The 24,847-nt window shown below is 48.1% G+C and overlaps 1 protein-coding gene across 6 annotated transcripts in view; it reads right to left on the bottom strand.

The window, feature by feature from the left end:
- DAB2IP (DAB2 interacting protein) overlaps positions 1-24,847 on the bottom strand; it is a 323,519-nt gene that overhangs the window by 8,624 nt on the left and 290,048 nt on the right. For 4 of the 6 annotated variants that reach the window (XM_051979562.1, XM_051979564.1, XM_051979559.1 and 1 more), the window contains 9 exons: positions 20,559-20,703; positions 20,157-20,301; positions 16,766-17,002; positions 13,258-13,459; positions 12,789-12,967; positions 10,039-10,921; positions 7,766-7,918; positions 3,650-3,843; positions 2,378-2,465 (listed from right to left, as the gene is read on the bottom strand). In XM_051979562.1, the coding sequence (XP_051835522.1) occupies positions 2,378-2,465; positions 3,650-3,843; positions 7,766-7,918; positions 10,039-10,921; positions 12,789-12,967; positions 13,258-13,459; positions 16,766-17,002; positions 20,157-20,301; positions 20,559-20,703 (2,226 nt within the window). The remainder of the gene's footprint in view (positions 1-2,377; positions 2,466-3,649; positions 3,844-7,765; positions 7,919-10,038; positions 10,922-12,788; positions 12,968-13,257; positions 13,460-16,765; positions 17,003-20,156; positions 20,302-20,558; positions 20,704-24,847) is intronic. The other 2 variants (XM_051979561.1, XM_051979563.1) reach the window with 2 other exon arrangements.

Here is a 24,847-nt window from a genome sequence, read left to right as displayed (position 1 = left end):
TAAATTTCTTCTCTTAATAGTTATTCTGCAGAGAGTGACAGATAAATTTGTTTTTTTCCCATTAGAATATAAGCTCCTTGAGAGCAGGACCCAGTAGGGTGGGTTGGAGTAATTCATGATTTCTTTGCTTTTTCTCTCACTTACAGAAATTAGGGATTAGTGAATTATGGATTAGTTCATTCATTTTATCTCTATCCCTAGTGTCTAGCACAGTGCCTGCTAGACAGTAGATGCTTAAAAAATGCTTGTTTAGTTGATTGTCTCTTCTTACAATAATATTATCTAACTCAAATTTTGCTATTTTATCCATGAGAATATCATGCTTTCCTGAAATCAAGGTACTTATGGCATTCCCCTAATCTAGAACCCTAGCAAAAAAGTGAATAAGGAATTAGTCATAATTTGTTTTTTAGTGAATCAATATTGACTCCTAATGGTCTCTATATTCCTTTCTAGTAAATGGGGACCAACCATGCTAAATATTCTTTCCACAATCTGTGAGTCAACATGAAGCTTAACAACTGCTCATCTTTATACTCCTAATCCCTCAAAACTTCTGAAATACTTTTAGTAATGGTTCTAAAATGATCCTTTCCCTACCACCCTGGGATAGAAAGCATGAACCAAAAAAGATGCATTAATTTTCAGTAACCCTAAGTGGTTTTTTATTTTCTCAAATAACTTGGGTCTAAATCCTCTAACTTTTAGAAATTTTTACTTCCTATCAATCCAAACCTGCCACCAAGAAATGTTATGAATGCTTTCATTCAAGTCACAGACAAAAATATGTTGAAGAGAATGGGTTCACACACAGAGCCCCTGGGGTACTGCACTAGATACTTCCCTACAGGTTGACAATTATCCATTAATTGACCATCATTCTCTGGATCCAGTCATTCAAAAGGTGTTGAATTCACCTATCAGCCAGTCCATATCTCTCTCCATTCCTTCCTAAATCCCTCCTTTTCCCCCTTTCCCCATTCCTATTTCCATTCTTGATTATAGTAGCAATCTACTATAATTTTAAAAAGAAAATGAGGTTACTCTGACATGACTTATTCTTGATAAAGCCATGCTGATGTCCCTTTATTTTCTTATTAAGCATTCAGAAACTACTTGTGAATAATGCAATCTAGAATGCTGCCAAAGGCAAATTCACCAATCTATAGTTTGAGAAGTATCTCCGAATTTTTTCCTCTCCTCTCTCCCTCTCTATCTGTCTCTGAATCTCTCTCTTCCTTTGAATCAATGTCTGGCTGGCTGGCTGTCTCTCTCTCTCTCTCTCTCTCTCTCTCTCTCTCTCTCTCTCTTTCTCTCTCTCTCTCTCTCTTTCTCTTTCCCTTTCTCATTGAAAAAAACCCACACACCTTAATAGTACTCACATTTATATTTTCCTTAATACTTTCTTTATAGCAACCCATAAGATACACTGTGCAAATATATTTTTCCCCATTTTAAAGATAAGGAAATCAAGTTCCACAAAGATGAAATGATTTTACCCAAAATCACTTGACTGGCATCCTGATGTAGAGCTTTTGATTGTAAATCTAGTGGTTTGGGATTTTTTTCCCCTCAGTTCTCATCTCTAATGCCATGTCCTTTCTCTTCTATTATGTCTAGGCAATATCTTGCTGTACTCTAGTCACGAGACCTATTTTACAAATTTCAATGACACCTAAAAGAGATTGTATTTGCCTCCTTGTGTTAAAATTTCAAGTTCATTCTGGGAGTTGCTGGAGACACATCTTAGGTCGGATCAGCTTTCCTATTAGCTTCACTTGAAAATCATGTGGTACATACTCTGCTTTTTTAACAAAGGAGTTCTATCCTGTGCTTTTTTATTGTAACTTCCAGTTTTCTCTCATCTCATATCACGGGCCCATGGCCATAAAGCTGCCAATGAAGGGCTAGTATAATGGGCCTGTGGGCTATAAGGAGAAATGGAAGGCTGGATTCTTCAGTACTTCAACTAGCCATGCTAATGTCATTTGGGCAAATCCCTCCCTATCACTCTCATGTAGGCGTTGGGGCAGCATAACTCCAGAACTTTATCTACGTGACATTTTCTGACCCTTTTTTGAGAGAGGATCTCCATTCCATCCCAGCCAACCCCACCGGTTATAGTGTTCTTGCTGCTGTAGTCAAAGGACGCATGTGAGGGGAAAGCTTTCCTTCTGAGGACTTTCACGATGCTTTCCCCAAGTAAGAACAAGTGCATCACCTCCCCAGATGTAAGCGGCTAGCACTGTTCCCAAGAACATGTGGGTGGAAGCGAGGACAAAGACTAGAGGAAGCTTATTCATATAAACAAAAGGAACTGTCTCCTGCCATCTGTGAGAAGTAACAAAGACGTATTAATGGGGAAATAGCTTCCAACCTGGGCATCGATAATTTTCTGCTTGGAATCCACTGCCGCCTGCATCTCTGCGTGGTCCTTCTTTAATTCTTCCTCCACCGACATCAACCTAGAGAGAGAGAACACAAGAGCAACACCCATGACTGAGATGCTTCTGTCTCTGGCCACGGACAAGAGTACAAGGGTTTCCTCTAGAAAGAACCAGGGAAAACAAGATCTGGTGGCTTTGTGAGTGGGGGCAAGCCTTGGGCTCCTGGGCAAGCCTGGGACATCACAGAATTACACACAGTCAGAACCCGAGGTATCCACAGACTACATAATACAGCTGAAAGTGTCTTTGGAACAGAGAATGTCACACAGCTGGAAGAGCCCTTAGAATAGCAAATCTCCCACAGCTGGAAGGGTCCTTGGAAGAGAGAATGTCACAGTTGGAAGAACCCTTGAAACAGAATATCATACATGGAAGGGCCTTTAGAACACAGAATGTTAAAGCAAGGAAGTAGATCTAAGAATAAAGAACATGTAGAAGCCAATTTAGCTTCAGCATTTTCCATTTTGAAAACTCTCCTTTTCAAGAGGTTTGAAGTAAGGAAGCGTATATTCTAGTCATCCTTCCTTTCTGTCACCTCAAGCTATACCCTCTTGGGTCCAGGAAGATATTTTCTAACTGATAAAGCCAGTATAATATAAACAACCCCTAGGCATTCCTTAATTACATGCAATTCCCTAAGTAAATGAATGGGTTTTATGACTAGCTCTTTCAATTTAGACATTGGAAAAAAAAAAAAAAAGTATCTCCATAGTGCTTTCACACACAGTAGTTTGTTTTATGTGTATATAAGACATTTTGGTCCTTTAAGAAATAAGAGTCACTTCCAAAAGAAGTGCTGTCCCCCATCTTGGTCACCTGTTTTTTGGTTTTGTTTGGTGGTGTTATTTTTAAATATAAGTTTTCCACAATCTTCCTAAAATCAAGAAAATGATTTTTTTTCCAAAACAAAGTTTAGAGAGAGACAGCATCATCTGGTCCAATCCCGTCATTGCAAGGTAGAGCAAACGTAAGGTCACACATCTAGTAAGAGGTCGCGATGGGTTTGGGTCTTGGCCCACTTTGGCCCCCATGAAGCGAGTGAGAGAGCAGACTCACTCCAGCAGCCGGCCCCCAAACGGCCAACAGGGTAGCCCAAGTCACGGACGCTCAAGGCCCCACGGGGACGATGGCGGAGCCGCACCTGGCGCCAGACCTTCTCCATCTTTGAGCACTCTCGGACAGAGAGCGCATGAAAGACTCACCTGCTGATGATCCCCTTCATCTGGATCTCCTTGTCCTCCTGCTGCCTCCGTAACCTCTCCTCCCCCTCCTCCAGCCGAGCCTGATATTCCAGCATCAGCTTCTGGGTCGTCTCCTCCTGGCACTTGAACCGGCTCTCATACTCTTCCAGCTTCTTGGCCGAGATGCGCAGCTTGTCCTGCAGCACTACAATGTCCTGCTGGGGCAGGCCGCCAGCAGGGACACGCAGCCACATGCACGCACACGCAAGACAAACACAGAGCGGACAATCGTTAGCGGGCTTCCCGTTGGGGTCTCACTGACAGCGGGGACGTGGGCCCCCCGCGAACCCAAATGAGCTGAGTGTTGGGCCAGGGCGCCTCTCTATCTCTCTGTAAGACATAAGGGACTCCAGCCCGACCCAAGGGCAAAAGGTGCTGAGGGAAGAGACGTTTGAGGGGGATACTGGGGGTTCTCTCTGTCGCTGCAGAGCGTGAGCCCGAGATGTACGGCTCCGGTTCCCATTTATGGGTGTGTGGGAGGGGGCTGCTCAGGCAGGAAGGTGGATATAATCCATCCATCTGAGGGGAGGCCAAAGGGAAGGCAGGCAGGGCACTGAGTCCCGAAGCCTGGCTGATCCAGAGCAGTGCTGGAGCCCAGGGTCTGACTGGGAGAAGGGGAAAAAAGAAAAGAAAAACCCCAATAACCAAAAATCACTTTGAGAAAGGGGATCGGAAGCAATGGGGCTCTGGACATGAAACAAGCAGGAGAGGCAGCACCTGAAGCAGGCCAGAGCAAGGTAGCAGAGATGGGATGGATCCAATGACCAGAATCACCCAGCAAGGAGGAGCCAGGAGATCCTCCTCTTCCCATCCCCAGCACAATCACCAAAGGGTTAAGTTCCTTTCAGGGGAGATCCAGGGGCAGGGGAGCAGCTGATACCACATCAAATCTTCCTCCTGACACCAGGTTTCCCGCTGAGGGATTGGGGCGAGAAGGATTTTTCACTGTGTGTGTACATCCTTATGTCATTAGAAATACAAAGAGCTGGGGGAGGGGACAGAATCAGGAATTCACAGAAAAACCAACACCGGGCCATGACTCACAATCTCTTTCAGGTACGCGGGCTTTCCTTAGGGCAATAGTTTTTAACTTGATCACCATGAACTTGCTTTTCAAATATTTTGATAACTATATTTAGTAAATCTGTTTCCTCTATAACCCTCATGTATTTTAATTGTATGCATTCAGAAACGTCATTCTGAGAGGGGATCCATAAGCATCACCACATTGCCAAAGGGGTCCGTGACATAAATATTAAGGCTTTAGGGCCTTACAGCCTCTCCAGCAAGATGGGACCCCCAGGCCTCAACAACCCGACAAGAGACAGAAACCTCAGAGGGAGCAGGTTTCTAGTAGAGAACAGTAGGCAGGACGACAAATGGCAGGGATATTCTTCTGAGCAACACAGAGGAGGCTGAGGAGCCTCTCGGGGCTCAGAACAAAAGGTTACTTGGGCTTAGGAATGTCCTCGCTGAGGTGTACACAGAACTGTGATACCCATTATTATCACAGTTCTGGGAATGGAAATACTGGGCTGCTGTCAGAATTCTACCAATTTGGGTAGAGTCCTATAGAAATTATATAGAAATGAAAAAGGAATTTTTTTTTAAGGATTACAGGATTAAGGGGCAGTTAGATGGCACAGTGGATAGAGTCAGGAGGCCTTTGAGTCATGAGGGCTTAAATTCAAATCCAGCCTCAGACACTTATTACTTACTAGCTGTGTGACTCTGAGTAAGCTACTTAATCCTGATTACTTTGCCAAAGGGAAAGGGGGGGAGAAGGATCATAGTATTAAGACCTAGAAATAGACCTCAGACAAGCCTATTTTATAGCTAGGGAAACCAGGAGCCTGAGAAGTCGTGACAATCCCAAAGATATACAGGTAGTGAGAAGAGGATTTGAATTCAGGTCTTCTTTTCACAGCACCGTACTAGCTGTGAATCATGGATGTCTGACAAAAAAACATGTCAGCTGGTTGCTAGTTTTCTCATATCTATAAGTAAGAAAATATACTGAGAAGAGTGTCTACTCTTTGGGACTTCAAGAGATGAGCTGGGAAAGACTATCTGCAGAGCAGGTGCCAATAACATCATCAAGGGAGATGCAGAGAACTCACTGAGTCACTCAACAAGTGGAATAAAGTTCTCTCCCAGGGACGAATGGAAGAGTTTGCCTCCAGAAGGGGAATTCAAAGGGTAATTCCTCATCTTAAAGAAGAGACATTAAGAAGTCATCTAATCCAACTCCCTCAGCTGAGGAGAATGATATCCAAAATTAAGCAACTAGCCCAAGATTGCTCTGGGAGCAAATAGAAGAACCCAGATCTGAATTCAGGTCTTCTGATCCCAAGTCATTTGCTTCTTTCTCCATAAATACAATCAGAAAACAATGGGAAATCAGTTAATTACTGATGCTGATGGCTGATGTAATGAGAAGGTAAAGGAATGCATTATGGGAAGTAGATAGACTGGGCCTCCCTAATCAAATTTGAGCCTCCCTAAAAGTTGGACTCCTTGTTCCTCTCTACTCTTTAAGCAGAGCTCAAATAATAGGACAAGCTCCATCAGACGGCACCAGAGCTAGAAGGAACCATTATTCCTCAGAAGAACCTCAGCCTTGCCAAGTACAAACAGTGATGGAGGCCAGGAAGTCTGCAATATTCATCTCAAGAGGACAAAGAACTGAAAATCCCCTTTTAGTCGAACCTCTGACTCTAAATGTCTAGTTACCCACAACTAGCACAAAATGACAGGATATCAGAGATAAAAGTATTCTCAGAAATTATCTAGGCAGCTAGGTGGTACAATGGATAGAATACGGGGCCTGGAGTCAGGAAGACGGATGTTCCTGAGTTCAAATCAGGCTTAAGACACTATTATTTTGGGCAAGCCACTTGACCCCATTTATAGGCTCAATTTCCTCATCTGTAAGATGAACTGGGGAAGGAAATGGCAAACCACTCCAGTATCTTTGCCAAGAAAATCTCAAAGGTGGTCACCTAGAAGTGGACACAAATAAGAACAAATGAAGTGAAGCCTCCCATATTATATATGAGAAAACTGAGGTTTGGGGAATTTAAGTGATTTGCCCAAAGTTTTAGGTGATTCAGATTTTGAGCTGGAAGGAACTTGAGAGATCTGATGAGACTTACAGAGGACAATAAATGCCCTGATGAAGACCACTGAGGCAGCAGGGGTAGAAGCAGAACCCAGCCCCTTCTTACCCCCATACAATGCTTGGAAGGAGCAGAACCAAACCCTAAAGCCTATTCTGCTAACTCCCAAGTTTGTTGTTTTTTCCCAGAAGATTCCACAAATTTTTCCTACATCCTAACTGTTTGGAAGGCCTATGGATGTGATAGCAACATAATTTCAACATGGCCCAACACAGTTCTTAGAACAGCAACTGGGGAAGAGGATTTGTTTAAGAGTGAATGGGTATGGATATGGGAGGAAATTTCCCTGTTGCCAAAAGCAACTCCCCCCCCCCCCCCCCCATATTCATTCAGCACAACACTGAGCACTTTTCATTCACCTGTCTCTGGTGGATTCATTAGGCTGTGCAGCATCCTAACTACAAGGTCAGAATCAAGGCTGTCTTAAGCTCTGGGGTTTTGGAGGGAGGAGCTGCCCAAGACAAAATAGTTCCTGTAGAGGTACAGGGACAAAGGCAAAGGCCCTGGGGCCACAAGACCCCAGGATTGAGGGGGACTTTGGAGTCCCTTAGAGAAGGGAAATTCACAAAGCAACAAGGTCACAGAACTAGGTTTGGAATTCAGGACTTCTGATTCTTTTTACCATATTCTGATGTCTCAACAGGTATGTGACTGTAATAATCTTTGTAAGTCATCAAGGAAAGAGATAAAGCAAAGATGGATAGGGCCAGCCCCAGGATAGGACATGCCTGAGTAGTACTGTTTCCTGGGTCATCAACTGTGCTGCAGTACCCACTCCCGCTTTCCAGTTCAGTCCCCACTCCCCACCCCAGTATGGCAGGTCCACCATACACCAGGCCCTGAGCTCTTCAGGGCTAGCTCCCAGTCATGGAAAGGCCAGGGACCAATCTCAGGTTACCTTTTCAGCTTGGCTGAGTTCCTCCTTACTCCTTAGCTTATCCCTGTGTTTGGGATCTGGGTCAAAGCTCTCATCTTCTAAAAACTGCATGTTCATATTCAATAGCCAAGCGGCTGTGCGGTCCAGTGCATTGGGGTTCACAGGTGAAGGGGCCTACAATGAGACATATAGCCAGAACCAGAGAAATAAATGGCAAGAACCAGAGGGGCATGGAACCTGAAGGGTGGGGTAAGGAGGGCAGGGGTTAAGCAAGGGAAGAGGATGGGGGAACTGAGTTAGAAAGGAAAAGGACTGAGATAGGAAGATACTGAGGAAGAAGAGAAAAGAGACAGAAAGACAAAGGAAGAGAGTAGGTCTGAAAGAGTGAGGAGAAAGTTCAAGAAAGAATATGAAGGGAAGAAGAGAAGGAAGAGGAAGAGGAGAAGAAAGGAGAAAATGAGGAAGAGGAGAAGACAAGAGAAAACAAAGAAGAGAAAGGAGAGGAAGAGGAGAAGAAAGGAAAAAACAAGGAAGAGAAGAAGAAAAAGATGAAGAAAAAAGTAGCAAGAAAAGAGGAGGAAGAAGAAAAAGACGAAGAAGAGGAAGAAAAAAGGAGAGAGGGAGATGCTAAAACAAACACAGAGGGCAAAAAGTGGGCATGAGAAAATGATAAAGAGAAGAATAGGGGCTAAGAAAAGATAAATCAAGAGGAGCTGAAATAGATAAGGTAATAGAGAAAGAAAGGAAAGGATTCAGACACACAAAGAGAGGGGAACAGAAAGAAGGGTTGAGATAGAGACAAAGGAATTGAAAGATAGGAAGAGAAATACACATAAAGAGAAGAATGGAGAGAAAGATAGGAATATAATAAGTGATACAAAGATTGAGGGACTAGTAGGAAAAGAGAAAGTGGCAAAGAGAACAGAAGACAAGAGAGAAGGGAAGAAGGAAGACTCGAGTAGTTTCTTGTGACAAAGTATAACATTCGAATGCTTCATCTTTCCAAAGCAGAAGATACCACTCCTGTGGTCAGCCCTCCTCCCCTTCCCCACTGGAAGAACGGTGGTCTCTAGAGGGGAGAGCGGTTCGTACTGAACGTTCGCTGCTCTCCTGCTCCACGGCTACGGAGAGCAAGGGTTCTGCAAGCTGGGGCACAGTGGGACGCCGGCTGGCCCCCGCGGGGTGTGCGCACTCAGCTTTGGAGGCACGAGGGCCTAAGTGTGGTGCTGGCCGGCCGAGGACTGGCCTAAGACACACAGAAGGGGGCTTCAGATCACTGCAAGGTCCAGAGGGACCGGGCTCTCACAATCATCAAGGGTTAGTCAGGGAGGGCCTCCAGACCCCGTCTGCCTCCTTTTACAGGAGGGCCACTGAGGCTCATCCTCGGGACGTTCTCTCACTCATCCCTCGTCCAAGGCTGCTCCTGCTGAACCACACCGGCCTCAGGGCGGGGATCTTGTCCCAGGGCTCAGGACGGCCTGGAGGGCAGCAGGTTACCGAGCAACGTGGCAACATTCTGTCCCTGTAGTTGTCAACACTTGGACTTTTAGCCAAATGTCCCTCACAAGGACAGTGGGGTCTGACGGGCAGAGGCGTGGGTCTCACTCCTGGCTCTGGCATTACTGGGCCTCACTGGGCTATGGAGCAACGGGGATAGCGCTAGTTCCACCTCTCCCTCACAAGGCTGTGCATAAAGATGCTCTACAAAGCCCTTGAGAACTGCGAGTCATTATTAATGTCCATGCAGCTCCCAGGGCCTCTACCCCACAACCGCACCCGGCCTGCCGCTTCCTGCCGGCTTCCTGGGGGATGGAAGCTTCAAGGCCCCAGGGACCAAGAGCTAGGGGCTGCTGAGGGGCAGGAATTACTCTTAAGTCACCACCTTTCCCTGGAGCTCTAAGTTCTACCGAGGCACATCGAGGACGCCCGGACAGGGCCCGTGAGAAATGGCCGCCGACCATCCCAGCACTCTCAAGGAGCCCCCTGCAGCTCCCTGCTGGTGACGAGGTCTGGCGGGCGCGGGCCGGAGCATGGGATGGCTCTGGGCATGCAATCTAAGGCAGACTTGAAGGTGTGGAAGTGAAATGGAGGAGGAGGTGTGTAAAAGAAAGCAGGTAACTAACTACTCTGCCGGGCGAGGGAACTGTGTCTTCAGCCAGTTCCAGGACCCCCGGCCCCTGGAAGTAGCTCACGAGAGGCCCCTCGTGGGCCTGACCTCGGGAATTCGATGGGGAAGCTTCTCTAAGGACGTGGCTCCCAGAGCCGGGCCGGCTCCGGGTTCGGCAGGGACTGACCTGTTTGTGCATGGTACGCTGCTTCATCTCAGGGCTGTCCCCCTTGGAGGAGGACGACTGCTGCCTGAGCCGCGCCCCGCTGCCCGGCCAGTCGGGGGAGGAGGACAGCATGCTCCCGCTCGATGGCCGGGGGTACTGCATGGTGTTCAGGAGGGAGGGGGGCGTCCGGCCCCGGGTGACCGGGGGGGGAGGTGGCGGCGGCGGCTGGTCTATCCGCCGCTGGGGTCCGGCGCTGTTCTGCCGCGGCACGGCGGACTGTCCACCCTTTTCTGTCAGCGACATCTGCCGCCTCGCCAGCTCCCCGGGGCGCCGGGCCAAGTCCTCGGCGGCTGCACCCCCAAAGCCGCCCCCGCTGTGTTTGCTGGCCGCCAGCTCCTCACTGTTGCTGTGAGAGCTCAGCGAGCTGTGGCACTCCGAGCCCGAGTCCCCCAAGCCCCGGGGCGAGAGCGGCAGGCCGGCGGCCATCTGGTACACAGGGTTCTGGAAGGACAGCGGCGCTAGCAGCTGGGGCCGGCCCGGCGCCCCCTCGGTGCCGGGCGTGGTGGGCGTCTGCCCCGCCCGCCGCACCGTGGCCATGCCCGCCAGGCTGTTCTGGGGGGTCCGGGCCGTCCACACTCCCGGTAGCTGCCCCGCGGACCCCTGGCTGTCACTGAGAGGGTCCGAGGCCCCGGGGGTGCTCGTGCCCCCATCCAACATCCGGCTGTCCTGCAGGTCCACCATGGAGAGGCTCTTGCTGCCGTTGGACATCTGCACGTCGGGCTCATTGGCCTCCGAGTAGCTCGAGCTCCGGGCAGGGGAGGGTTGGACCCCAGAGGACCTTGTGACAAAAAACAAGTCCTTGTTTTCAGGGGTTGGAGATGGTAACCGTGTGAAATCTATCAGACTGCAGGGAAGAAAAGCACACACAGGGGAGGGTGGGGAGGGAGGGAGAAGAAGAAGAACCATGAATGCTATGCAAAAGCGCAAAATAAACCGAATAAATCAATCGAGGGAAGAACAAGCAGGAAGATTACTGTTGGGGAAGAGCAAAACAGCCAGGGAGGCATGGGCACGGGTCTAGGGAGGGGGTGAGGGAGGTCCGTAGGGCTCATGGTGGGGGAGCGAGGAGGAGGAGGGACGGAGGGAGCCGCAGCACTGGGGCATTTACAGTGGAAGGGACCCTCCATCCCCTCTAGTCCGACCTCCTTTTGTGACATATGGACCAGATGAGCAAACTGAGACCCGGAAAGACGCCTTATTGTCGGACAGACTCCAAAGCAAGAGCCATTTTCGTCCCTCAGGCCATCTCCTGCTCATGCAGACTCAGATGTCGGCCCCAGAGGCCGCTGCGCTTCTCGCCGTGCGAGTGGCCACTGCGCACACTCTCCACGGCCATCTGAGTGTCCCTCTCTGACCCCGGGCACTGCGGAGATGGCGGCCGGATGGCTTCTCACTGCCGCGGCCTCTTTTCTCGTTCTCATAACATCACTAAGCTCTTAACTAAAGCCTACAACGAGCTGAGATCAGACTCCCCTGGAGAAGGAGAGGAGAAACACAGGACGAGTCCCAGCCAGGAGTGGGCAGAGGGAGACAGCTGGGTTCCCAGCAACAACACGCTCCTGTCTTATTCTCCAGGACCCAGGGGAGAATAGCATCAAACTCGTCTACCCCAAAGAACGGCTGACACAGAGACGAGGGAACCCTTGGAATCACAAAGTGCAGAGAGGGAAGGAGAGAAGAGGAGGAGAGGAAACTGTGTGCTCAGCAGGGACGAAGGAAGCACAGGAATGATTCTGGGCACAGAGGCACCCGGCTACTCCCACTCCTCTGCCCAAACGGCCTCAGAACCCAGTTAGAGAGTAATTGCTTTGGGTAACACTTTCCTGCATGGTAATTCTCTTGCAGAATAAAGTGCCTCTGGGAGACGGTAGCAGGGTGAGGGGTTTATCAGTGACTAAAACACATTAGGGCATTATTAGTAATTAGCACCTCCGTGCAAATAAATGAGCTGGTCAGAGCAAGCCCCGGGGCACAGCACCCAGGCAGGGAGAGATCTAAGGGCTAATTTTAAACTGGAGCAACACCTCACAAAAACAGGTTCCAAGGGAGTAGCAGGGGGCCAGTGACTGGGGATGAAGCGGGTGCCCTGAATAGTGTGTGTGTGTGTGTGTGTGTGTGTGTGTGTGTGTGTGTGTGAGAGAGAGAGAGAGAGAGAGAGAGAGAATATGGAAAAAGGAGTCTATTTGTAGGGTAAACACATCAGTCATAAATGTGGGGCTTCCTGAAGCATGAAAGGACTTTATCAAAACTTTATCAAAATTTCCTTTTCTAGAAGTTCTACAAAACACGGAGTCCCAGTCTCTGAGAGCCAAGGGGAAAGAAAAGGAAACGGATCCACTTCGGACAGGGTTGGCGACTGCAATAGAGACCCACAGCGGGGCTGAAATGGATTATTGATGTTCTATTTAATCCATCGACAACACTTATTAAGCACCTGGTATGCAGCAGGCATTGTGTTAACTGCCTCCTACAGCCACCCAGGAAGGTGGATTACAAAAATCGCAAATCCTTAAGGAACCTTAGTGATGCTTTAGTACAATCCCCTCATTCTGCACATCAAGAAACCAAGACTCAAAGGCATTTGAGCCAGACTACAGAGTGATAAAGTACAGACCCGGCCGTTGGGTGCCCCCTCCTCGTTTCCTCTGTAAGCAGAGCCTCATGGATCCGACCTCCCCCCCACCTCCCCTTCTGGCCCCCAAGGCTCTTACCCAGACAGGTCGTTCTCAATGACCATCTTCTGCAGCCCCGCAGAGATGCTGCCCCCGGTGCTCGGGGTAGAGGCTGCATGCTCAGCTGTCACTGACAACTGCACGCTGGCTGGATTGTTCAGGGCTGTGTTGACGTCCCTCAGGATGCGAGGCAGAGGCCCGAGCTTGGTGACCGTGCTCTGCAGAGAGACGGTGAGACGCAGATATTACCTGCTGAGGAATGGACACAAAGAAGAGAGGGGCTCCCTAGGTCTTATCTGATGGCCTTCCCCTTTCTCCTTTCACTGCAGAGGACCTCAGGGCTCTCTTGTTCTCTTCTAACACGCTACGCAGAAAAAGCCTTCCAGCTCTCCTGTGACCTCAAGTCTCTCCGGCTTCTAAGATTCTACATTCTCCGATATCACCAATCTATTTTAAACGTCTTCTCCTTCCTCCTCCTCCTCCCCCTTCCCCCTCAGCCCTGCGGTACCTGCTCGAACTGAGAAATGACCTCCCAGAGCAGGGAATGCAAAGTGGAGAGCTCCCGCCCCAAGTCGATGTAGCCCTCGAAGCCGGCTGTGTTTGAGATGGTCTCTGGGTTAGAGATCTCCAGCAGGAACCGCTGCATGTTTGTCCACTCGTGTTCCAGAAACTGATTCATGAAGGACATGTACTCCTCCTTGCTGCCAAACCTGGCGAGAGAGGGGTAGTGAGCCCGGGGGAGCCGCACCGAGGCCGGCTCTCGCCCTGCCTGGGCCATCCCACCGGCGTCCCAGCCCACAGACTGCCGGCAAGGAGAGGGACCAGCGGCGAAGCCCCTCTGTTGCAGGGCACCTTCTCTCAAACTGTCCATGAGTCAGCGGTAACGGGAAGGCCACCGGGCCTGGAACCAGGGGCTGGGTTTGGAGCCTCACGAGCCCCAGGGCTCGCAGGGCAGCTGGTGTGATGGGCAGGCAGGCTCTCAGAGAGGCCTGTTCATTCTGACTGACTCCCTACTGTCCTCATGAGCCGTCTAGATGCAGAGGGAGAGGCTATTTCAGGTGATGCTTTTGGAAGCTTTCTGGAGGAAGGAGCTTGTCGCCAAGCTGCAGGGTGATGAAGTTTTTGGCTGCAATAACTCTTTAAAAAAAAAAAAACAACAACAACCATCTGCTATGTTACAGAAGGGCTACAAGTTGAACTGGTAGAGGGAGGATTCAAATCAACAACATTAAATAAACTTGCAGTATTATGTTACTCTATTATGATGCTTGAACCTCATCATCCCCCTTCTTTTTCTTCCTCCTTCTGGAGAAATCCATTTGGAAAGAATAGAAGGAACTTTGTAGTGACCTAAAGGATTAGCTGTCCTGTCCGGGGAAGAAAGGGGAAGGCTAGGGGACCAAGAATTTATTAAGCACCTAGGCTATCTCGTTTGGTTCTCACAATAACCTTGTGATGGAGGAATTACGTTGGCTTAACTTTACATTTGAGAAAAATGAGGCAGATTTGCCCAGGGTTAAACCCTATGTGAGGTAAATCTGCCTCATTTTTCTCAAATGTAAAGTTAAGCCAACATAATTCCTCCATCACAGGTTATTGTGAGAATCAAATGAGATAGCAGTACATGACCCTATGGATAAAGGTATGTGAGACCACATTTGAACTCGGGTCCCCCCCATTGCAGGCCTAGGAGTTTATTCACTTCGTTACCTGTGACTAAGTCACATCAACTCACAACTGCTTGTGGGAAAGGCCTGGCTGTCTGTTCCTGGCTGGTCGCCTCCTGCTTCCTAAATGTGGGTCCGAGCCATCGTTCCTTGAAATTGCTTGGTGCGGACCCGAACACACCATGAGACCAGTTAGACCCAGGCAGATGAGATCAGGAAGATAAAACTAAGAAGTGGTTTGATATTACTGACTGCTTTGAAATAGTCAGTGATGGGAAGGGGATGAAGGGGAAAAGGGCACTGGATTTGGAGTCAGGAAAAGTTGCTCTGATGTGTCATTTACTAACAGTCTGACAAATCATTTTTCCTCTGTAGGACTCAGTTTCCTCCTCTGAATAATAAGAGGTGGAATAGATCACTTCTAAATTTGTCTTCAGTTCTTGATCCTATGTTCTTTGAGAATCCATGGTTTGGAATCATCTCCAACATTGTTCCTTTATAATATTGTTGCTAATTAAGCTTTTGGCTTACAAGTGAGTATGGGGAAATATATTCAGTTAGCACTTCATGAATGATCTTGTGGGCGGGTCCCAAAGGAACAAATCTATTCTGTCCTTTCTCCCCACCGCTGGTGTTATGTTGACAGAAACCACTCTAAGTCCTGTCAAAGTGTCTCATGGTTCAGGTCTTGCTTTACTTTAGTCTGAGCCTCTCATTCCTCCTCATGGGTCAAGAGGGCCAGCAAACACCTTAAGAGCCCGCTCTGGCATTCTGGGAGGGGCAGGGAGTACAATGGGCTCCAAAGGCTCTTGGAATTGTACTTCCTTCCATTGTCACTTTAGGAAACTCTGGAGACCAGGCCCAAGAGTCATGAACCCGCCTGGGCTGGAAGAGGCAGCTCTTTGAACAACTTGTGCTCTTCCACTATTTTCCCAGCAAAGTTCTGGGGACAACAATGCCTAGGAGGATAATTGCTTCAGGGGCCTCCAAATAGGATGCTGCTCTTCCTCTGGACAGAGGGTCTCCCATCACCCAGGGCCTGGACTTCCTAATTAGGCTATGCCCATGCTGCAGAGCCTGGAGCATTATCTGGGGTAGACAGAAAAATAATGGAAAGCATTGGATTTCAAGCCAAAAGAAATGGGATCCTCATGTAATGTTGCTATATACAAGCTTGGTGACCTTTCCTCCTCCCCTAGACCTTAATCTTCTCTTCTGTATAATGATGATAATTCCTGACATGTCTCCATCACAGAATTTTGGCATGACTCACAGAGAACACAAGATGGGAGCTATGACTGCTGATCTTGCTGTTTCCAAGATAATTCATCCTAAACTCATCCCGGTCTTGGTTTAGGTAGTTCCCCAGGACAGCCTGACTTGAGGTAGCCTCTCTGCAGACCTAGCTTTCTCTTCCTGAAAGTTAAGACTCCCCAGGCCACAGCAATCACCCTGACTGAACTGCTCTAGCACCTGCCAATGATAGCAGCCACTTAGACAGCAGTGTGATTTATAATTATTAAGAGTAAAAGCTCTGATTTCCAAAGCCCATTTAAGTTTACATGGCATTCTTCCCAAAAACTATGTGCAGAGTCTCGAACAGGTGTCCTTGAAGTCACTGATCGCCTTCAGATTCATCTTATAAAGGAGGAACTGAAACTTTTATATATATAAATATAAAAGTTTGCAAACTTCTAGTTTAAGTGACTGAATCAGGACACAAAAACCATGACAAGGTAGTGAGGAAACCATTCTGTAGCTACAAGACACTACAGAAAACCAGGTGGTTACTGACTGCCAAGAAATTTAATTTCATTTTCCCACTGAAAAATGAAGACAGTAATCTCTGCACCTTGACCTTCCAGGGACATGGTAAGGCTAGGAGGCAAGAGGATGGGTGGGATAGGGGAGGGCAGGACAGGAATCGCATTGGCCTGAAAACCCCTGAATGAGAAAACTCCTTCACAGCCAGCTCCTTATACTAACTGAGCTGTGTGATCTGGGACGGCCATTTCCACCACCTGGATAGGACAGCAGCAGGTGCTTAGTAGGCGCTCCTCCCCTTTTTCCTTCCTCGTTCCCCCCCCTACCCCCACCCCTTTCCTTCTTCCCTTCCCAGGGACAGACAATGTGTGAGTCAGGACTTGCATCTGGCCCTGAAGCTGTCTCTGTTACAGGAGAAGAGCACGCGGACTGCCAGGTGCTGCAGCTCTGGGGCCGTGAGAGTACCATGGTCGGAGCAGGAACCTTTCCCGGGTTTCCTCTACGGGAGAGATGGGGGGTGGGAGGGGAGTGGGGGTGGGTGTATGTGTGCGCTGCAAACTTGTAACAGGGGGAGATTCTACTTACTTGGCAAAGTTGGCCAGATTCTGGGTGACCTTGGCAATGAGGGTCAGCGTCCGGGCTGTGCGGTCATCCGGGTACTCCTGGAGGAGGCTGAAGAGGGAAGGGGACATGATGGCGGGGCAGAGGAAGCGCAGGAAGAGGGAGGCGCTGATGAGGCGCTCGCTGATGTCTGGCCGGCCCCGGTTACTACATTCCTGCCTCCAAGAGGCAAAGACCTCCTTCAGCTCCCGCGGGAAAACGCTGTGGGGGAAAGAAAGGAGCCCTGAGGATTCCCTTCGGAGGCAGCGTCTGCCAGGGGCTTCCCGCCAGCGAAGGAGCCCGAGCCCGGAGATCTGGGCCCCAGCTGCCGCCCTCCCACTCGGTGTGACCTTGGCACAGTGCTTTTCTTTCTAAGCCCTTTTCTAAACCCCGGCTCCCTCGTCTGCAGGGGGAATCACACTCTCCTGACGTCGATGCTCCAGAACTTACTCTCACCTCATCTCCTGGGTCTCCTTTCCATCTAAACACTGCCTGGACCTGGCAAACAGCAAGGAAAACCCAAACAAAGCCTTCTGGTCTCCTGGATACCGCTTCGCTTTGTCAAAACAAATACTCATCCCCCAAACGCCCGTCATGGAATCACAGGCCACATGACGTGGCCCCGTTCCCTAACGACGACCTCAAAGAGCCCCACCGCGGCCTGAGACTCTTCGGCTTCAGGGCCAGCGAGGAGACAGCCTTCTTTGGCGGGGAGGAGAAGGAGAGAAGGCTGGGGGGGCAGAGTCCAGTGACACAGAAAGGGAATCTAAATGGCAGTCAGAACACCTCAGTTCAAATGTGGGATCTGCCCTTGGACAGGGTGTGTGACCCCTCCCTGCATCTCAGTTTCCTTTTCAGTAAAGTGAAGAGATTGAGTTAGAGAGTCCCTAAACTCCTTTCCATCTCTTTACCCGAAGTTGACTTCATCTTCTAGCTTTCTTACTTCTCTGGTCCCTCCCAAATTTCTAACTCTAAAATTCAGTGATAATGGATCTTTTAATTCAACTTTCAGCCATCTATGTGCTAACACGGTATATATCCTAAGGCACCTTCTAGCTTTTATGTTCTTTGTTCTCTCCTTTTACATGCTAAGGTCCCTTCCAGGTCTGAGGATCAAGGTGGGGGCCAGACTGTAGGTGGGTGAAGAAGTTTGGACTTCACAGTGAACATACATAGTGGGAAAGATTGAAAGTTTACTCACTGGTCAACACTATAGAAATGGGCGTGAGGATGTGGGGATGAATGAGGGGCACTCTTCTCTGCCTTCCCAAGTGACCTCCACTCAAGGCCCAAGGAAGTCAAGAGGGAGGGGGCAGCAAGTAGGGGTGTTAGGTCAGGGGGCAGCAGGTGGAGGTGTCAGGTCAGGGGGCAACAGGTAGCGGTGTTAGGTCAGGGGGCAGAATATTTATTTACCCGAACCTAATCCTTACAAAGATATGGCTGCCAGCTCATACCCAGGAGCTGCCCCTCTCCCCCCCCAGGACTTCCTCTCCCTCTTTCTTCCAGTTGGGTTAGTCTGGTTTTTGTGCTGCCCCATCCCCTTGTCTCTGAGACCCCTGCTAGGCCCTGCATTCGTCTCAAAAGGAAACCTGTCAGAACTAATCTGAGTATATCAACAGGGAGAAGCTCTCCTTCCCAATGGGTCCTGGGAAACCTCGCTCTCCTCTGGGCTTTGAAGAGAGCAGGCAGTAATTGTTTTAACAAATCCCTGCACTGAGTTGTGCAGGGCCTGGACCTATCATTCATCTCACAACTTTCTTCTGGGAACCAGCAGCAGCTTGCTGAAATTCTGCTTACACTGAAACTTTCCAGATGTCCAAATCATGCCCTAATTATAACAATTTTTGGTTATTGTACAGCTTTCCAGCACACTTGTTCTCCCTCCCATAGCCCCGACCAGCCTGCAGACTCCAATGTTCTATATAAAGCCTGGACTGATCTTTGCCTGTTCACCAATCCCAGGCTTCTACTGTCAGCTCCCACTAATTATTCCCAAGGAAAGGTGAATGAGGAGGCAATAAGGAGAGAAGAAAACACTGGCTGCCCAACTTAAACCCGCTCCTTCTCCAACCAAGAGGCTAGATTAAATGCTTCCGCACTTATTAGGGCCTATGTCCTCAATATTGAACAAGAGGGATCTGTAAATAAGGTGGAATTTATCCTGCCTTCAAAGTACTCCCAAAGGGATTGCACTGTAAAGAAGCCCTGGCCTGGGGTCTGAGCTCAGCTCCACTTGCTGAATGAGAGGCTAAGTTATTTCTCTGGACCTCAAAGGAAAGATTTAGACTAGGTGACCTCTCCTATCCCTCTGACCCCCGATAGCTGGGGCTCCCAATGTGAGAGTCTTCTCTTCCACAAGGACACTGGGGGGACAAGAACTGTCAAGGAAGGGCATTTGCTGAAATCAGTCTTTTTTATTTCTTATGTGAATAAGTGTATTAAGCACTAACACCTATTTCCTTTCATCTTGAAAAGTCTCTAAGTAAACCCTAAAATATATTCTTTTCATACTGAATAAGGAGTATGGGAAGGCTTACTGAAAGTCAAGGGATGCAGGCACCAAAAGACCCCAGGAGATGCAGCACTGATAATAGTAGCTAATATTTAGCCACTACTTTATTACAAAATGCTATAAAACCTAATTCATCCTCATGACAGATAGTCCTATGTGGCAGTTAGCATGTTGATGACTTACAAACTGGAAAGGGCAGGATACAATGCAAAAACGCAGTAAATGGTTCAACACAATAGAAATGGGCACGAGGATGTGGGGGTGAATGAGGGGCACTCTTTCCAACCTAGTCAGGGAACTCCCTCTTCTCTGCCTTCCCAGGTGACCTCCACTGAAAGCCCAAGGAAATCAAGAGGGAGGGGGCAGCAGGTGGGGGTGTCAGGTCAGAGGGCAGCAGGTGAGGGTAACAGGTCAGGGGGCAGCAGGTGGGGGTGTCAGGTCAGGGGGCAGCAGGTCAGGGTGTCAGGTCAGGGGGCAGCAGGTGAGGGTGACAGGTCAGGGGGCAGCAGGTCAGGGTGTCAGGTCAGGGAGCAGCAGGTCAGGGTGTCAGGTCAGGGGGCAGCAGGTCAGGGTGTCAGGTCAGGGGGCAGCAGGTGAGGGTGACAGGTCAGGGGGCAGCAGGTCAGGGTGTCAGGTCAGGGGGCAGCAGGTTAGGGTGTCAGGTCAGGGGGCAGCAGGTGAGGGTAACAGGTCAGGGGGCAGCAGGTGGGGGTGTCAGGTCAGGAGGCAGCAGGTGAGGATGTCAGATCAGGGGTCAGCAGATCGGGGGGAGGGGGTGCCCATGCATGTGTATGGTGTGTGTGCAGCAGTACACAGTAGGGGCTGAACAGGCAACGGATGGAAGGGAGCACAGGGCACACTGACCAGTAGGAGTTGATGATCTTGCAGAAAGCCAGCTCGCAGCACATCTTCAGGTTACTCTGGTGCTCGGGAAGGTCTGAGGATGAGCACTTGCTGGGGTCCACCTCACAGTTCTCATCCGACTCATACAGAGCTTTGATAAACTCACCTACAAAGAGATGCCCCCATCGTGGGCAGGCGGCGTGAGGTCCCCTGGGCTTTGTGAGAAAGTGGCCTCAGGTTATGTCATCATTAAATCTGAGGGGTAATGGAGGGAAAGGATCCTCCCCTTAAGCAGGAGCCACCAGAGAGCCCGAGGGCCAGTGCCTCTTAGAGAGGGGCTCCCAGCCCCCTCCCCTCGTCCCCCCGAACGGTCTCACACAACCCTCCTCCCCCATCCCTGGCTCCATGTCCAAAGACACCAACCTAAGGCGTCCTGCAGGTACTTCTGGCCCACCAGCTTAAGGTATTCCTCAATGGCCTTGGTGGCTAAAGTGTTCTCTCGGAAGATGAGGTGCTCGTTCTCCCCACAGCGGTCCACCTCGGACATCATCAGGTCTGTGAGGAAGTCCTGCAGAGGGAGGGAATTGGGGGCCTGAGGGAGCACGTTCTGTGGAAGGGTCAGCCCTGGTCTTGGTCTGGGCTTTTTCCTGTCTGACAGAGGGGATCTTTTCAAACTAAGAGTAAGTTCTTACTGTGAACCAAGATGCCCATTAGGGCTAAAGGTGAGTTCGAGTCTCTGCCAGTGCAGCAGAGTGAGAGGTATGGGATCCAGAGGCCTGGTGCTGACCTCTACTGAACCCGTTTGTAGCCGGATTGACCATGAACCAGCTAATGCAAAATGAAGACAAAAATATCTGTTCTACCGACCTCAGAGGTATTACGAGACAAGTCTGTGTCACCACTACCTAAAAGTCTGATAAGGAGACAGGGGGCCCAATTTCAGGCCTCTGGACACTCCCACTTCTGCCCAGTTTCCCAGATGCAACTTACTCTTGACTTTCAATAGAGAGATGGGCTCAAGAAGGAGAAAGAAGGTGACTTGGAACCAAGTCAAATCCCCTCAGGTTCCCTGGTTTTGCCCTGTTCCATCCCCTTCATTAGCATCTTCCTGTGCTAGTTTGAACCAAGATGATAGGATTTAAAGGTGAGGACCTTAGAGATTAGCTAGTCTACTTCTTTATTTTACAGATAAGGAAACTGAGGCCCATAGAGTCTAAGTAAATTCTTCAAAGTCACATTGATCTTTGATCCCAGGTCCTCCAATCTGGTCTTATCTCCCCAAAGAAGGAAGAAAAAAAAAAAAAAGTTACTTGGAAGGACCAGAGCTGAACCAGTCCTAATTTTTGACATGTCCATGTTCAAGCTCACTCAGCTTTGACCTGATATGTGTGTAGTAAATAGGTTTAAATGACAGGCAAGAAGACTGTGGCCCTTTCCATTCCCCTCAGGAACAGAACCACACGACAGCACTCTGGACACACTCTGGCCTTCCTCTGCTGCCTCTGCCAGGAATCTGGGAATTTTAGAGGCCCTTTGGCCCCAGGGTCCAGGGGAGCCTCAGAGGCTTCTTGGGTTCTGCGGAGAAGTGGCAGCTAAAGTGGCCTCTCCCTGCTTTTCCGGTGCTTATCCAGCCACATCCAGCTACAGGGCAATGGCCTTCCTGCTCTGTTGTAGCCAGGATTGTTCCAAGAGGGTGGCTTCAAAGGGTGGGGACTGGGGAGGCTGGGAAAGTAAAAGGGAGGATGTGTGCAGGAGAGAATGAAGGGAGATGCAAGGGAGGCACAAAGGCTTTCTCCCCAGCCCTTGGTACAGTGCCTGCCACACAGTAGGTGCTTACACGGTTGTTGACTGATTACAAATATTTGAAGGACTATCCTATGAAGAGAGAACTATACTTCTTTAGCTTAGCCCAAGAGAGCAGAACTAGGACCCATAGGTACAAGTTACGGGAAAGCAGATTCTGCCTCCCATTGTAAGGAAAAACTTTAAGGAGCACTGCCCTGAAATGTAGCCTGGTAAGTAACGACCTCCTCATCACTGGCATTCTTCAAGCAGAGGGTGAATAACGATCTGCTCTAAATGCTAGAAAAGGGATTTCCACTTGAAGGTTGGAATTGGACTGAACTGCCTTTTAAAAAGTCTTTTCATTCTATTCTAATATTTTTTAGATTCAGAGAATTTGGGGATTCTAGGACTCTATACTCCACGGCTGCCCAGGAAAACAACCCGGCCATGTGGTAGCACCAGGGAGAGCCGCCTTCACTTTCTTTCGAAGGAATGAACTTTGTGCCTTTGTGTTTTTCACTACAGAGAATAAATCACTGTTGTCAGATCCCCTTCACAGCATGTTTCTGGGGGAAATACCAAGAGGGAAAAACCTCCCCTCAGCAGGAGAGGCTTAAAAAAGAAACCCACCAACACCCATCTATTCAGAGCTGCCTGTAAAATCCCTCTGGGGGAATAAAGCCCCTCTTCCTCCTCCTTTCACTTCCACAATTAGCTCTCCTGATTCCTGGATATAAGCAGGGTACAAAGGGATGGGGGAGCATGTGGAGTTTCCTTAAAAGAGAGAAGAGGCATTGGTAACAAGGAAAGCCTTCTAGCAAAATGTGAGAGCGTGGAGAAGGAATAGGAGATGGGATGAGAGAAGACGGATATATTGAATAGAGCATGAAAGAAAAGGAAGGAAACAAGAAAGTAGTGGGAGAAAAGGAAAAAAAGGTGGTGAAAACAAAGAAAGAGAAAAAGACAGAGAAACAAGGAAAGTGACTTGTCCAAAGTCACACACATCAGGTTCATTCTCCTGACTCCCAGATTGGTGTGCTACACAGATTTGGCCATTCCTCTAATTCTCTTCACAAAATGAATCAACTAACAAACTTTATTAAATACACACACACACACACACACACACACACACACACACACATATACACATACACCCCAATATACCAATACCAAAATGAGACAGTCCCTCTCCTCAAGTAAAACCTAGATGGGATCATCTAGGTCAGCCTCATTTTAAAAATAGAAAATTATAAGATTAGAAAATATGACAAAATATAAACTCTTTAAAAAGAGCAAGGAATACACACCCACACAATCTTTTTTGCCTTTCTTTGTTTCCTTAAAGTTTAGCCTATTATGGAACAATTGCAAGTGCTAGATAAATATATGCTGACTTGAAAAGATAAAAATATTAAATGTTGGAGGGGCTGAGGAAAGATGGGTACACTGATGCATTGTTGATGGAGCTGTGAATTGGTCTATTCCTTAAAAAAAAAAAAAAAAAACTGTGCTAAAAATAAAAAAAATCACTAAATGGGAAAAAACTTAGTGGCTTAACAATACCAGACATATACCTCAAGGATATGAAAGAGAGGGAAAGGTACCATACAGACAAAAATATATACATGAACACTTTTTGTAGTAGCATGGAATGGAAGGAGAAATGGATACTAATCATTGGGGGAATGGCTAGACAGACTGGCACATGAATGTAATGGAATAAAGTATTTCATTATATGAAATAATGACTATGAAAAATTCAGAAAAACTAGAAAAGACTTATCCAAATTAATTCATAGTAAAGTAGAAGAACCCAGAAAAAAAGATTTCAAAATTCTCATCAATTCAGTGATCTATATTGACCTCAGTAGACAGACTAATTGTGAAGCCTGTCTGGTAGACTACTAGGGCAGATTAAGATACAGATAGACATAGCCAATATTGTCCATTTGTTTTGCAAGATGGCTTATTTGTTATAAGGGATGATATCCCATATAATCGTAATATAATATAATATATTACATATATGTGATATATTATATAATATTTTAAAAGAATACCAATAAAACATTTTAAGAATGGGAAACTGATTTGGCATCTGAATTTAAAGTTTTAGGAATTGAAGTCTGTGGTTAATTAGTAGTTATTCTGTAGCCATCCTGATGAAACTCATGCATACAAGAAATTTAGCACATATACAGACACACATGTACATAGGCACATAGTATACACACCTTTCATGGTAGAGCTTTTGCTCTCTGTGGCTGACTGAACTCAGGTGTGAAGGAGCCCCCATAGGGAATATTTCTCAAGAAACCTAACTCTCCTATAATTATATTGCATGGGGGCCAACATCAGTGCTGCCTTTATCTCCCTGGACCTCTGAGACAGATCTACTGGGATCCTAATCCCTGAAAAACAACGTCTCAGACAATCCCTGAGACTCCAACTTTTTCTAATTCCAGGTGAAACTTACTTTCAGGAAACACTGTAATCTAGATGGTCTAAACAGTATGGTAGAACGACCTCTCCCTTTACAGAGAGCCCTCTCAATTCAATCCACGGAATCCCAGGAGAAGCATCCTTCTCAGGGAGTAACAGAAGGTCCCTGTATTCAATAGCAGTGTGGATCAGTCAACTTTTCAGGTTTCTTTCTATTCTTAGAATTTAAGTACAGGGCATGGGGAAAGTGCTAATGCAGAAGTCAAGAGACCTGGGTTCTTATGATGATTTTGAAGCTAATGTAATTGTGTTACCTTCGAATAATATGAGTGTTTAAGTTTTTTCACCTGTAAAAGGGGAAGTTTGGGGACTTTGAGTTCTATTTCAGTTCTGACACTTTACGGATATTCTTCTCTTCAAGTTTTAAGTTTCTGTCATTCTTTGACCACAAATAGGTTCCAGTCTCTGCTCTGTCAGTAATG

This window comes from Antechinus flavipes, chromosome 2, assembly GCF_016432865.1.
Source record: "Antechinus flavipes isolate AdamAnt ecotype Samford, QLD, Australia chromosome 2, AdamAnt_v2, whole genome shotgun sequence".
In the NCBI taxonomy this organism is placed as follows: domain Eukaryota; kingdom Metazoa; phylum Chordata; class Mammalia; order Dasyuromorphia; family Dasyuridae; genus Antechinus; species Antechinus flavipes.
This window is presented reverse-complemented; position numbering and strand designations above follow the sequence as displayed.